The sequence below is a fragment of the Galeopterus variegatus genome, unplaced genomic scaffold (assembly GCF_000696425.1).
Source record: "Galeopterus variegatus unplaced genomic scaffold, G_variegatus-3.0.2 Scaffold6432, whole genome shotgun sequence".
Classification (NCBI taxonomy): Eukaryota; Metazoa; Chordata; class Mammalia; order Dermoptera; family Cynocephalidae; genus Galeopterus; species Galeopterus variegatus.
This window is the reverse complement of record NW_007732543.1, coordinates 117834-130508: the sequence shown is the minus strand read 5'-3', so window position 1 is coordinate 130508 and position 12675 is coordinate 117834. Positions and strand designations below refer to the sequence as shown.

General features: G+C 36.9%; 1 protein-coding gene across 1 annotated transcript in view; it reads right to left on the bottom strand.

Annotated features, from left to right (window-relative positions):
* Positions 1 to 3151: 3151 nt before the first annotated feature.
* The window catches only part of DROSHA (drosha, ribonuclease type III), a gene marked incomplete at its 3' end in the record, with an annotated part of 73017 nt that continues 63493 nt past the window's right edge, over positions 3152 to 12675 (bottom strand). The window contains exons 16-19 of the mRNA XM_008590889.1: positions 11504 to 11673; positions 7104 to 7228; positions 5081 to 5180; positions 3152 to 3259 (exon numbers count right to left, since the gene is read on the bottom strand). Of these exons, the coding sequence (XP_008589111.1) occupies positions 3152 to 3259; positions 5081 to 5180; positions 7104 to 7228; positions 11504 to 11673 (503 nt within the window). The remainder of the gene's footprint in view (positions 3260 to 5080; positions 5181 to 7103; positions 7229 to 11503; positions 11674 to 12675) is intronic.

Sequence of the window (12675 nt, the reverse complement as noted above, 5' to 3'; positions counted from 1 at the left end):
GCCATAATAATCATATACATTGTATATTGACAAAATAAAAATTTAACGAAAAAAAAGAAAAATAAAAAATAAAAAAAAATAAAAAATAAATAAAATGTTACAAATTTTATTAAACACCATTAAAATCTTTCCATCAAGGACAAAGTAAAGGCCAAGTGAACAATAAAAAGTTTTGATATATATCACTTGAGGATAGATACCCATGCACTGAACTATACATTTACTAAGGATGTTTAAAAAAGACTATACTATCCTAGAAATAAAACTAAAAATAATCTCCAAAGAAAAATTCAACCAAAATGTATGGCTAAAATCAGTAATTTAAGGGCAACTGTTGTTCAAGACCTTGATGTGATGCATATAAAATACATGAGAATTTTAAAACATAAAAATTCCAGGAAGAGATAAAATGTCAACTGTGGCAAAAACTCTTAGTTAAAATGCACCCGGAAGTTCTTTATTTATCAAAGGTTTCTGTAAGATGTATCAGGAGAAGGGAAGACTGTCTAACCTTTGATGTGCAGTAAGACAGGCCAAGAGAACAGCTAAGCAAGGAAATGCACTGGAATTTCAAATGGCTGGCACCAAAGGAGTAACAGATTTGACAGTTTTCACCATGGAGCCCAGGGCTTCTACAGTCATGTGTTTTATCTATTCCTACATTTATAAAAAGAATTACCTTAATACCATTCTGGAACAAAAAAGTGTGTAAATAAATATAATAAAAATATTAATTGCAAAAATACTCCTTTTTAAGCCAAAAGCCAATTAAGTTCATTTATTATTGTCATTCTCCCCTAAATCATTTTGACCTTACATTAGGTTTTTGCACATACAATTTGAACTAGGTTGCTCCCATGTGATGAACGAGTTGATGGGTAACACCTCCAACATCTCTCAAGGTAGCATTTCTATATGTCGATGTTTTAAGCTCAGTGCCAGTAACCATTTACTCTCACAAATCCAAGAACATTCATTGATGATGAAATAATATTTAAGATGTCAAGATAAACGGATACTTCCTCTGTTTACCTAATGTAGAGAGCTACAGAATACCTCCAGGATGATTTGATTTTGGTGTGTAAGAAACTATTTCACCAAAGCACAGGGGCTTTTTGTTTTGTTTTTAATAGTCCGCCCCTACCCCCATTTTGCCATTGTACTGAGATTTCTTTCTCTTCCACTTCTATCGACTTCTCAGGTAGCTGGCTGGCTGATTTTCTTTCATTTATATGCAGACTTTTTTTTTTTTTTTTTACACAAACCACGAAACAATTCCTTCTGTATTCACTATATGAACTCAAAGGTAGGAAATTGCATTCTTTATCAAGTTACTTATATGTGAGGGTAATTTTCCCGAAAACTTAAAAAGACTTCCATTCAGAGGACCACAGAATGGAAGCATAGCTTCTAAACAGATGGCAGTTCTCTTTAAAAGAGTGAGAGTTCTACAGAGGGAGGAACATTAGATCATGAAGTAGTCACCTTTGCAGGGGTTTAATCAAGATCCATTTTCTCCCACCAGTTAGTCAAAGGAACTGACCGAGTCCCTTTGCCTACCAACCTCGAAACGGAGTGTGGAATATAATACAGAGAAACACAAAATAACCTAGCCATCAAGCTGCTTCTAATCCAGCTAAGAAGCTACAGTAAGACCTATGTGATACAGCTGAAGAACCCAAAACAGCATTGGAATAGATCACTCAGCACCCCTATTTGTTTTATCAGAAGAAAGGGATAAAAAGGCTCAATTCTTAAAAAAATGTTGTGTTCAGTGGAACAAAGATGCCTTACAGCCTGCTATGATGGGGTGGGAGGAAAATCATGTAAAGGGAGATACTTCCTCCACACCCATCACCCACTAATCAATCATATGGGTTTTTTTAATGTTTTTAAAATTAGGGCTGCAGAAGGGTTTTGTATGAAAAAAATACTTTGAAGTTAACAAAAAACACAAGTTTAAAAACTACTGAACTAGAAGGTCCCTAAGGTCCATTCCAGTTCTTAACGCTTCACAATTTTATGATCTCTTAAACAATCAACTCAGACTCATTGCTGAGATCACCAGATTTTGAGCAGATTGTCTAACATTCTGCTCACTGTTCTTATGATGTCTATCTTAGGATGATATTATGGTGGTTTTGGAGAAACATTAGCAAAAAGAAAAACTAGGTGATATGGCTTCAAATGGTCCTGAGAAAGAATCAATGGAAGTAAAATATTCATATCTGAAAGTACTGACAGTAAAAAAACACTGGTCAATTAGCAAAATAACTGAAGACCTGGTGGTGGATATAGCAGGCTACCACTGTACATGATTATTCTCAAACTAAGTTGCCTGAACTTATTACAACACATGCTACCGTCAAAACAGGTAAGTGGAAGCCTGGAAGTATTCTTCCAAAAGGCTGAACATAGCAAACTGCATTACCTGACCCCAGCCTGTGTACTCATTTCCTTTACCACAATTCCCATGGAGTGCAACTAATATCAATCATGACAAAAGAATCAAGTGAAGAACCAAAGAATATGCTGGTTTTGGGGGATCTTTAATCTTGTATAAATTTCACCCATAGGAAAAACAAAAATACTTATTGGTGAGTCAGTTATATATAGCTGAAATGTTTCTCTGTTGAGTTCACCCAAGGAAAAGATATTGTCATTTGGTTCAAATATGAAATACATAATGATTCTGTTCATTAATGCCTTCAGTTCTCTACAATATATATTCCAATACAAATTTGAGTCATTGGCCTAGAAAGTTTGTATACTTCAGGAGTCTGCCTGATTGGATGCTGGATTCGCTTTTGTACAAGCACCTATGTATGCGTGCTGCAAATAGGCACATTCAAGGTACATTCAAAGAATAGACTTGTCTTCATCCAAAATGAAGAAACTGAATTTAACATTTAACATTACTAAATAAGCTCCTTCCCTACAAACCCACACATGCAACACACACACAAAATCGCACAAAAACAAACAACAGAAAACAAAACTGAAGCAACAGAAAACAATTTATAGTTGGTGCTCCATTTAGCCTCAAGGTAGCATGTTCATACAACCCTGTCAATTAGAAAAACCTCAGTGCCAGATGCCCTTTATAGGAAGAGATATATGAGCATAATGGTGTTCTTAAAAGTGTCATCACCTGACAGACATCAGAACGAATGCCAGTTTTCCAGAATCCTTGGCTACTTAGCTCCACGGTTACCTCTCGCCTCATTGTATTCTTCTGTCGTATTTTTTGAAGAGCTTCCTAGAAAAGAACTCATTATGATGAGTAACCCGAGAGTTGTAAAGCAATATTAAGCCAAACATCAAGCATTAGAAAATAAACTGGACTCACACTACCTTTACATTCAGGTACTCAAATCTCTTCATGCAAAATTACAATATTTTATTTGAAATGAAGACCAGGATGCTCGAAGTCTTGGGTATATAAGGTAGCCTTTTCTAGTAACTAAATAAGAAAAAATCTAAACCAAATCTATCATTCTGGAATGTTCAAACAAAACATGGCCTTTCACTGATTAAAGAAACAAAATGTGGCATTTGGGATTTGAAATCAAGCATGTAAAAATCATATTTATATCAAGCCTTATGTTAAATATTTAAATCTGAGAAAGAATCAGTAAATTAACCTGCAACCCACACAGTTCTAAAAGTTGCCTTCTAATTTACAAACCATTTAACAAAAACTCTGGCTGCAAGGGTACATCTTACTTAAAAAAAAAAAAAAAAAATGATCTAAAACTTCACCTGTGAGACATAATCAGAAGTTAACTCTTCCCTTTTTACTACCCTGAAGGGAAAATAATTAATTACAAAAATAATTTTATATTTGTACACATTCAATTCAACAAAAATCTCAAAGGAGTTCATAGTAACTACAGGAACCACTACCACCATCACCTCTACCACTGATTTAAGTTCCTACTGCAGGCCAAATACCATGGGAGGAATGTTAAATGGAGTGATTTAAAAGTCCACACTACCACTCTTTTCCTTGGGTACACCAAGACAGGGACATTTCAGTCAGTCTCTTCACCTTAGTTCCCTCCTTTATAAAGAGGCTAACTAGCTAAAGTCATAGTTAATGACAAAGCCAGGATTTGAATACTTTTCCCAGCTTCAAAGGCTTGCTCTTACACTACAGCAGTAGAATAAAACCTCATTGAGACAAAACCTATGCTGATTCTGAATCCATTTATTCTTAAAATTAAAACTAAAACATAAATAACCCTAGAATAAAGGGATAATACTACCTATTAGTAAAGTAATAAGAAATTTGGGATACAAAACCTTATAAAATAAGTTCAGGTTACTAAACTGATAGAACTAAGGAAGACAATATTTTACAGCCTTAATATCAAGTCTGAGTAAAAACCAATGTTGTACCAATGTGCAGTCTAATTAAAAGGGTGATTTGGCAAATTTTAAGCTTCCTTTAATTTCTATAAAACACACACACAGACACACACACATATATATATTTTTTGGCAGCTAGCTAACCCTTGACCTTGGTGTTACACAGCTCTCTAATCAACTGAGCTAACCGCCCTGCCTATATGACATGTATGTGATTCCCAGTGATAATAACATATTAAGAAACTTGCCTTTTTAGGAGTAAAAATGTTCCCTTAGATAATAAAAGATTTTTTTTTTCCTTTTTGTCTTTTTTTCATGTCCGGCAACGGATCGCAACCCTCAGTGTCGCGCCCGTACCGGACTGGGACCGGCAACGGGATCGCAACCCTTGGTGTTGCTCCCGTACCTTGCTCAGCCAGTGAGCGGGAACCGGTCTGTATGTGGGATCCGAACCCTCAGTGGGAGCGCCACCGCGCTCCCAAGCGGCGCACTGTAGCAGTGCGCCACCGGGCCAGCCTATGATAATAAAAGATTTTAAAAACAAAACAAAACCAATCAGTATATACTGATGTGAGGAGTGGAGTAAAGTATGATCTTTTAAAGAGTATTTTTTTCCATCTCATTCTAGAAGTATAGTGTAATACAACAATCTTGAATAAACATGAAGCACATCATCATTAATCACCAAGGAACAGGATTCAATACTGACCTCCCTCTGTGCCAGCTTCTGTTTGTCGGTTTGCTTGACTTTGGGACTATTTGCTAGGAGGTGGCGAAGTTTCACATAACTCTTCCACAGTTTCTGGTACCTAAGGGAAAAAACAGACAAACATCTTTGACAAAGAGAAGGTGAATCTAAAGTGCGACAAAACCAGTTATTTTAATCAGCCTGCTTAGTCATAAACTATATTCTTTTGAATATCTTAATGGCAGCAAACCTTCTTCATTCTAACAGAGGATATGATTTTGGGATTGAGGGGCAGGATGGCCAAGAGTCATCTGGAGCCTGGTGATTAAACTGGTTATTGCTTGTTTGGATTGAAAATGAGGTGTGACTATACAAACAAATCTCTGGTTTTAGAATTCTAAAAATGACACAAAAACACTTTAACCAATAGAAACATGTCCTGTTTCTACTGTTACTTCTTTGAAAGTGACAGATTATATTTAAATATGTACTTTCTGATGTTTGTTGAAAGAAAAACCCCTTCCTTAATAGGGAGATGGTCAGTCTCTGAACTGCCTATACCCAAAATAAGAATTGAAGAGTATTAGAACGGAGAATCATTTGTGCCAACACTCAAGCTACACAGCTGCATCCGTTTTTCCAGTAAGAGGAAAAGACAAACGGTGTATACCAATTTGCATCTACCATGACAAAAATAAGCATATTTGTTGTAGCCAAATACATGGTAACCTGACTCAGTCTAAAGCATGCTGGGAACAAAGAGCATACGTAGCCCATCAGTTCACAGTCCTGCCATGTGAGAGTCCACGAGAGCCTGATCACATTCTACTAACATTTTTCTGACAAAAAGATTTTTTTTTTTTTTTTATTACATGACCGGTAAGGGGATCTTCACCCTTGACTTGGTGTTGTCAGCACCATGCTCACCCAATGAGCTAACCGGCTATCCCTATATGGGATCCGAACCCGTGGCCTTGGTATTATCAGTACCACACTCTCCCAAGTGAGCCACGGGCTGGCCCTTGACAAAAAGATTTTCCCAAGATTTTCTGTCATATTGAAACTGCTCCTTTCTCGGCCTTAGCTAGGACTCTCCTTTTTTGATAACATTTTTTTAGAGAATGGAGGAAAGAAAAAAGTGCTTACAGAGGGCCTGGTTCACTGCTTCATACTTTTATCCAAAGGAGGGGGGGAGAACAAAACCCTTTAGCCTCTTCCAATGTTCGTCAGCCAGAGGTGTATTTATGAATTGAAAATCTCCCATGCCCTTTTCTCCCATTATGAATCCCTTTTAAAATAAAGTCAGGAAACTATTCGTTTCTAGGTAGGAAATCCAAACAGTCCTGAAGAATACATAAAGAGCTAGATGTTTTTTTTTTTTTTGGCAGCTGACTCCTCAGCAAGGGTATCTGAACCCTTGACCTTGGTGTTATCAGCACCACGCTCTAACCAAGTGAGCTAACCTGCCAGCCCAGTCCTGAAGAACATAATGGCACTATCTCCATTCCCACAAATCCTCACCTTCTCCCAGAAAAACACTAACATGCCAGCTGGAAAAACCCTGACATCAATTCCAAGAGGCAGAAGTCATGGCTCCTACTTCCAACACTGACTCTACATGAGACCCTGAGCTCTTATTAAGATGCTCCCCAAAATAGAACTCTGCATAAATTCGGCAGTGCTAAGAACCAATATGGTGCTACTTTCCTCTAGAAGGCACTGAAAAAAATAATAACAATAATTATTATAATGACAAATAAAGGAAATGGTCCTTAAAGTTTAAAAGCATACAGGACTCGTATTGACCAAGATTGCGAAGGATAACCTATTAAATGATAATTTTTTGCAGTCAAATATGTAGAGAAAATAAGTCTTCAGCAGCTACCAAAATTGGTTCATTTGGTAACCTAAATCTGGAAACCTGGTTCATTTCAGGTCTTAAAATTTTTAAAAAGGAAAACATCCACTAAAGGGTGCTCCTCTGCTAATTCAGTTGTTAGTAGAAGGTGAAACGGGTTAAGACAAACACCAAGAAATATCTTACTGTGGGTCTCCTGCATAACTCAATTGTGCAGGGCGTATCCCAAAGTGGACGATAATCGGAAACGTAATCACATCGGGGTTGAACTGCTCACGATCCAGTTGATCGATGCGGACAGAGCTTGGTTTCTAGAGAAAAAAATCAAAGCCATTTATTTCCATAAGAAGTCTTTAAGTATTGACTTTAACCTAAGTAGGGAAGGAATTAATCAAATTTTTTTTCTAGGAAAGCCTTGTCTCCAAGGGAAAATGTCATTTGAAACCCTTTAATCATAGCAGCTAGACTATATAAAAACTATAATGTCATCCCTGTAAATGAGTCTACACCATTTGGCATAATGAGCAATGATTTTGTCCTTTTTTGCAGTCCACACAGAAACCTTTAAAAATTAAACTTTTAAAAGGACACCTAGTCATATATAACTTTTCCTTAACCTCTCTAAAGGTACAGGGGAAGGATTCCACATCACAGGGAAGAGATGTACTCACTTATTCTGCTTTAATTTCACATTTTAAATGAATAAGTTACTTCTACTCAGGATGCACAGATACCTCCATTTAAAAAAAATTTTTCCCATTAGTTGTCAGTATATCTGTATATTACTCTAATTCTACACCTTTAAATTAGAAGGTATGCCAGTACAAAGGCCAAATAGTTAAGCTTCTCTTATTATGTCCGCCTAGGAAATTTTTGTACTTGAACAGAGAGCCTCATGTGTTTGTTTGTTTGTTTTTTTTTTCATGTCTAATACAGAAAGAAGTGAATGGCTGGTTCCTTCCAAACCATTTGTAAAATACGTTTCATCTTGAAAGCTTAAATTTGTGAAAAGATGGCAAAATCATGAAGAATATGTTTTAGCAATCTCCTTGCTTATAATCAACTCTTGGGACAGTCCCTAATTAGAGACTCAACTCTCACTAGCAGATTGTGGGGTCTTTAGCTCAATTGCTTTAGAGGCTAAAACTGCAGAACTGATCCTCACAGAGGCCAGTAATCTTCATTCTGTTCCACAGTGCTCAACAACTACAGTCTGGTGGCCTGGTTGTCCAGGACAGAGGGGTTGCAATGCTAAACCCAAGAAAGCCCCCACCAACTGGGATAAGCTGGTCACCTTAACTGCAACTGTTGCCCTAATCAGCCATCTGAAAATTCAACTAGGTAACAAAGAATAAACTTGTGTGTACTCATCTACATTAGTTAACAAACAACTCAAACTTAAGTCTTTAAAAAAATATTTAAATGTCATTTAATAATTGAAATTTTACTAGTATCTTGAAAAGTTGGCCTCTCCTCTCAAAATTAATACATGAAAAAGATTTTGTTCACAGGTAACCTAACATAAAACAATTTAAATGCCTTAAATGCCTACCAACAGTAGCAACATGTTACTTAGGTCTAAAAATGGTTTTCATTATTTTGTGTATCAACGCAACACGATACATTTTTGAAAGAGGAATTGTCCAGCAGAAGAAAACTTCTGAATTATTCATGTTTCTGTGATTTTTAAACACCATGCTATGGTATTAATAGAGGAAACAGTAACTTTAAATATCTACAGTATCTCTAAATTTATAAGGGAAGTAGGAAATGAAATAAGTTCTAGACTTTGGCCACACCCTGCAACTTCTATTGTACCATATTGGTGGAAGAATAAAAAACATTCTCACAAATGACCAAAGTATTCCCTGGCAGACACAAAGTGCTTAGGGAAGAAGATTAATTCTTTTAAGTTCTGCAGCAATAAAGTTTTTAATGTGACCATAATGGCTTAAAAAATTTGATGAATTTCCCAATATTCTTGCAACTGGGCAATCTTTCAAAGCAAGTACTACAGAGAATGAAATATAGTGTCATGTTTACCTTGCCTTGTGAGTAACTTGTACACTTTTCAAAGGGATGTTTTTGTGATATTGAGTTCTCAGAATCTTTTCCTCCTTTAAGGATATCTTTATATAAATACTAAAAAAGAATTAACTTCAACATATTCCAAAGCCTGACACCCAAATTTACCTTTCCTAATTTATTTCTGATTATTTTTTTGATATAAATCTTTCATCCTGACCTAGTCTGGTTTCCTCACTATCTTCAAAATTGGCCTTATACTATCATGAGTATATACATTTAATCATGCCAGTAATTTACACAATTTCTCAATTCCTCTCTGTAGTATCTGTGAAGCATCCCTGGCAAGTCTGGCTCAGTGATCTCTCCTAAAACTACAGACTATTTTGACCAGTCCATTGGCTCAGCAATTCATCATGGACTCCTTTCACATGTATGTGCCTTGGCTTTTCACCTACAAAGCATTATATACAATACATAAGCTTCACTAGCACTGGCTCACATAGTAATCCCTCAACAAGTTAGTTGAATGATGATCATAGAGAGAGGCAAATGTGACCTATGCCACTGGCTCAAAAAACAGCAATGGTGGGCCGGCCCGGTGGCGCACTGCTACAGTGCGCCGCTGGGGAGCGCGGCGGCGCTCCCGCCGAGGGGTCGGATCCCACATACAGACCGGTTCCCGCTCACTGGCTGAGCAAGGGGCGGGCGCAGCACCCAGGGTTGCGAACCCGTTGCCGGTCCCGGTCCGGTACGGGCGCAACACTGAGGGTTGCGGTCTCTTGCCGGACACGAAAAAAAAAAAAAAAGGGGAACAGAAAACACCGGGGGTTTTTTTTTTTTTTTTTTTTTTTATACTATAGGATCCTAGGCCCCATTGCCTGGAGCATATGGGGTGGGGTTAGCAGTGTATCCTCAGCTTTTTTAAAAAGCTCTTCAAATCATCTAGGATTTCAGGAAAATTTATGCCATGGAAGGAAGCTCAGGGTGAATGTGCTCCCAAAGTGTCCACTGTAGTACACAGGACTCTTAAAGTGGAATAATCAAGATGAAAATGTATGTCTCCCACCACCATCACCCCATCCTCTGACCCAACTCTAAACCTTGACTCAAGAAATATATGCAACTGCTTAAAGAAGAAAAATAAAACACAAAATCTTATTCTTATAGTGCTATTACTTATATGCTGCTTTTAAAATTACTTTAATAATTATTATGTGGCTTTACGGTGTAACAGTAAGAATTATATGATTTTCCAGTTTTAAACAAGTTTTATGTTTAAACATTACTTTTTTAAACAATTTCACTTTCTGGATTTGTTTAAAATAATCAGTATTAACTGGAATGTTTTATTTGCAAATAGCAACATTTTGTTTGTGCAGATGTTACTGTCAGGCTATAAAAAGTTCATCCAGAGTTTCATTTTATGAATCAAAGCTATTAAACAATTGGCAGCTTTTTTAAAATAGCTTTGTTTAAAAAGATTATTCTGTTTCTTTACATGGAAGCTTTTAATTCTCCATTTCTGCAAAATTTTATTCTGATAAGATGCCAATATATAACTATTTTATGAAACGATAACATATTTTAGAGCAAAAAAAGATCTGCTAAATGTAAAGAAAATGCTATGTTTTATATAAGAGAGAATTGGTTATCTTTTAATTCTCTGCTTTTCATTTTTATATTTTTACTTCAAAACTTAATATAAGAAGCTAATTTTAAAAGAAAAAATTTGAGGGCCGGCCCGGTGGTGCACTGCTACAGTGCGCCGCTTGGGAAGCGCGGTGGCGCTCCCGCCGAGGGTTCGGATCCCACATACAGACCGGCCACTCACTGGCTGAGCAAGGTGCGGGAGCAACACCGAGGGTTGCGATCCCGTTGCCGGTCCCAGTCCGGTACGGGCGCGACACTGAGGGTTGCGATCTGTTGCCGGTCACGAGAAAAGACAAAAAGGAAAAAAAAGAAAAAGAAAAAATTTGAGAAGCAAACAAAAGAAATGGGAAATACTTGTAATAATTATGGCAAAGGATCAATAAAAAAAGGACAAATACTGCAAAAGAAAAACAGATAAAGGATATTAATAGGAAATTATCAAAATAAAACATAAACAGCCAATAAACATTTAAAATATCAATTTTCACTAGAAACCAAAATAAATACAAAACTGAATTAAATAATTGGCAATGTTTTTCTTTAAACGAGTATAACCAATATGAAGAAATATATACTCTCAGAATACAAATTTTACAACTCTCTAGAAGGCAATCTACAACATGAATCAAGCCTCAATAATGTGCATATTTGTGTTCCTCTGGGACTGGGGGAAAAAAATATGTATAGTTTCTGGCAGAACAAATTTATTAATCAGGTGAATTTACTACTACCTATGCCTAAAATGTAATATTCTTCTTATTTACTAAACATTTAAAGGAAAAATTACACAAAGGACAAAAAGCAATGAGTACATAAAGCGTTTTAAACAGGCTCTTATTGTTATTGTGAAACATTCAAACCTGGAAAAGAAGGTGACTCAGTCTGAATGTGTAAATACCAGAGCATACCGTTCCGGGGTTGGTGACAATCATGCCCTTGCATTCTTCTGCATATTTCTGCCACTCGAGCTCCTCCCACTGAAGCATATTGGCAATCTCCTCTTCAGGTACTAGGGCTTTGCTACACCGTAATAAGTAGAGGAGAATCTGGTGCATGGACAACACCTCCTTTCCTCCATCTTGAGTGGGAGTGGAGAGAGAGAGGGGAGAAAGTAAGGCTACTCAATTAACAGCAAATCATCAGCTGCATGAGGAAAAACAAGACAATGGGGGTGGAGGGGAGGAGCACATATAAAAAGGAAATTTAAAATTTACAATGTTTAACCAGGTGCCAAATAATCCAAAAGCCATTTGTTTCATTGATGAACAGTGCTCATAAACCATCTCATTTGCTAAAATGAGAACAACACCATTATAAATGATAAAAGGGCTCCATTTGCGAGGTATGAATATAAAAAAGGTGCCTACCTAAATAAATTTAAGGCCACCTAGCATAAAAAAAGCCACAGTTTATAAGAACCAGGTTATGTCTTAAATGTTTTATCATTCTTTCTATGGTAACAGATGAAGCTCTTTAGAAGTGATATTACTGTCTTAAGGAAATTCTAAGCTTTTATGAGATATTTTTGGATGTTTTCAATAAGCTATTGTTGCATTATGGTCTAATTTTTTGGTGTTAATGTGCTGCACCTGCCGTGATGAATAGAGCTAAAGACCCTGTACTAATATCATGGAAGATCATTATGGAGTCAGTACATGGAAAAAATACCAAGTGTTCTGAGGCTTATAGGAGCATATATCACCAAGAACAGAGGATACAAAGGACATAATTAAAGTACCTTAGAAAAAGCCAATTGATTTGGTATTTGATGAACCAAAGACGTCTATTTAATGTGGACTAATAATGCAGGATTCACAGGCTTCTGCCTTCTTTGGGCTTAGCTTTTTTTTTTCCTTTCCTTTGGTGGCTGGCCAGTACAGAGATCCGAACCCTTGACCTTGGTGTTATAATACCACGCTCTAACTAACTGTGCTAACCAGCCAGCCAGGCTTAGCATCTTGACCAACATGGGCAACAACTTTGTACCACTTTTCTTTGCCTACTCCCACCAAAGGAAGAAAAAAGAGTCCATGGGCCGGCCCGGTGGCGCACTGGAGAGTGCGCCACTTGGGAGCGCAGC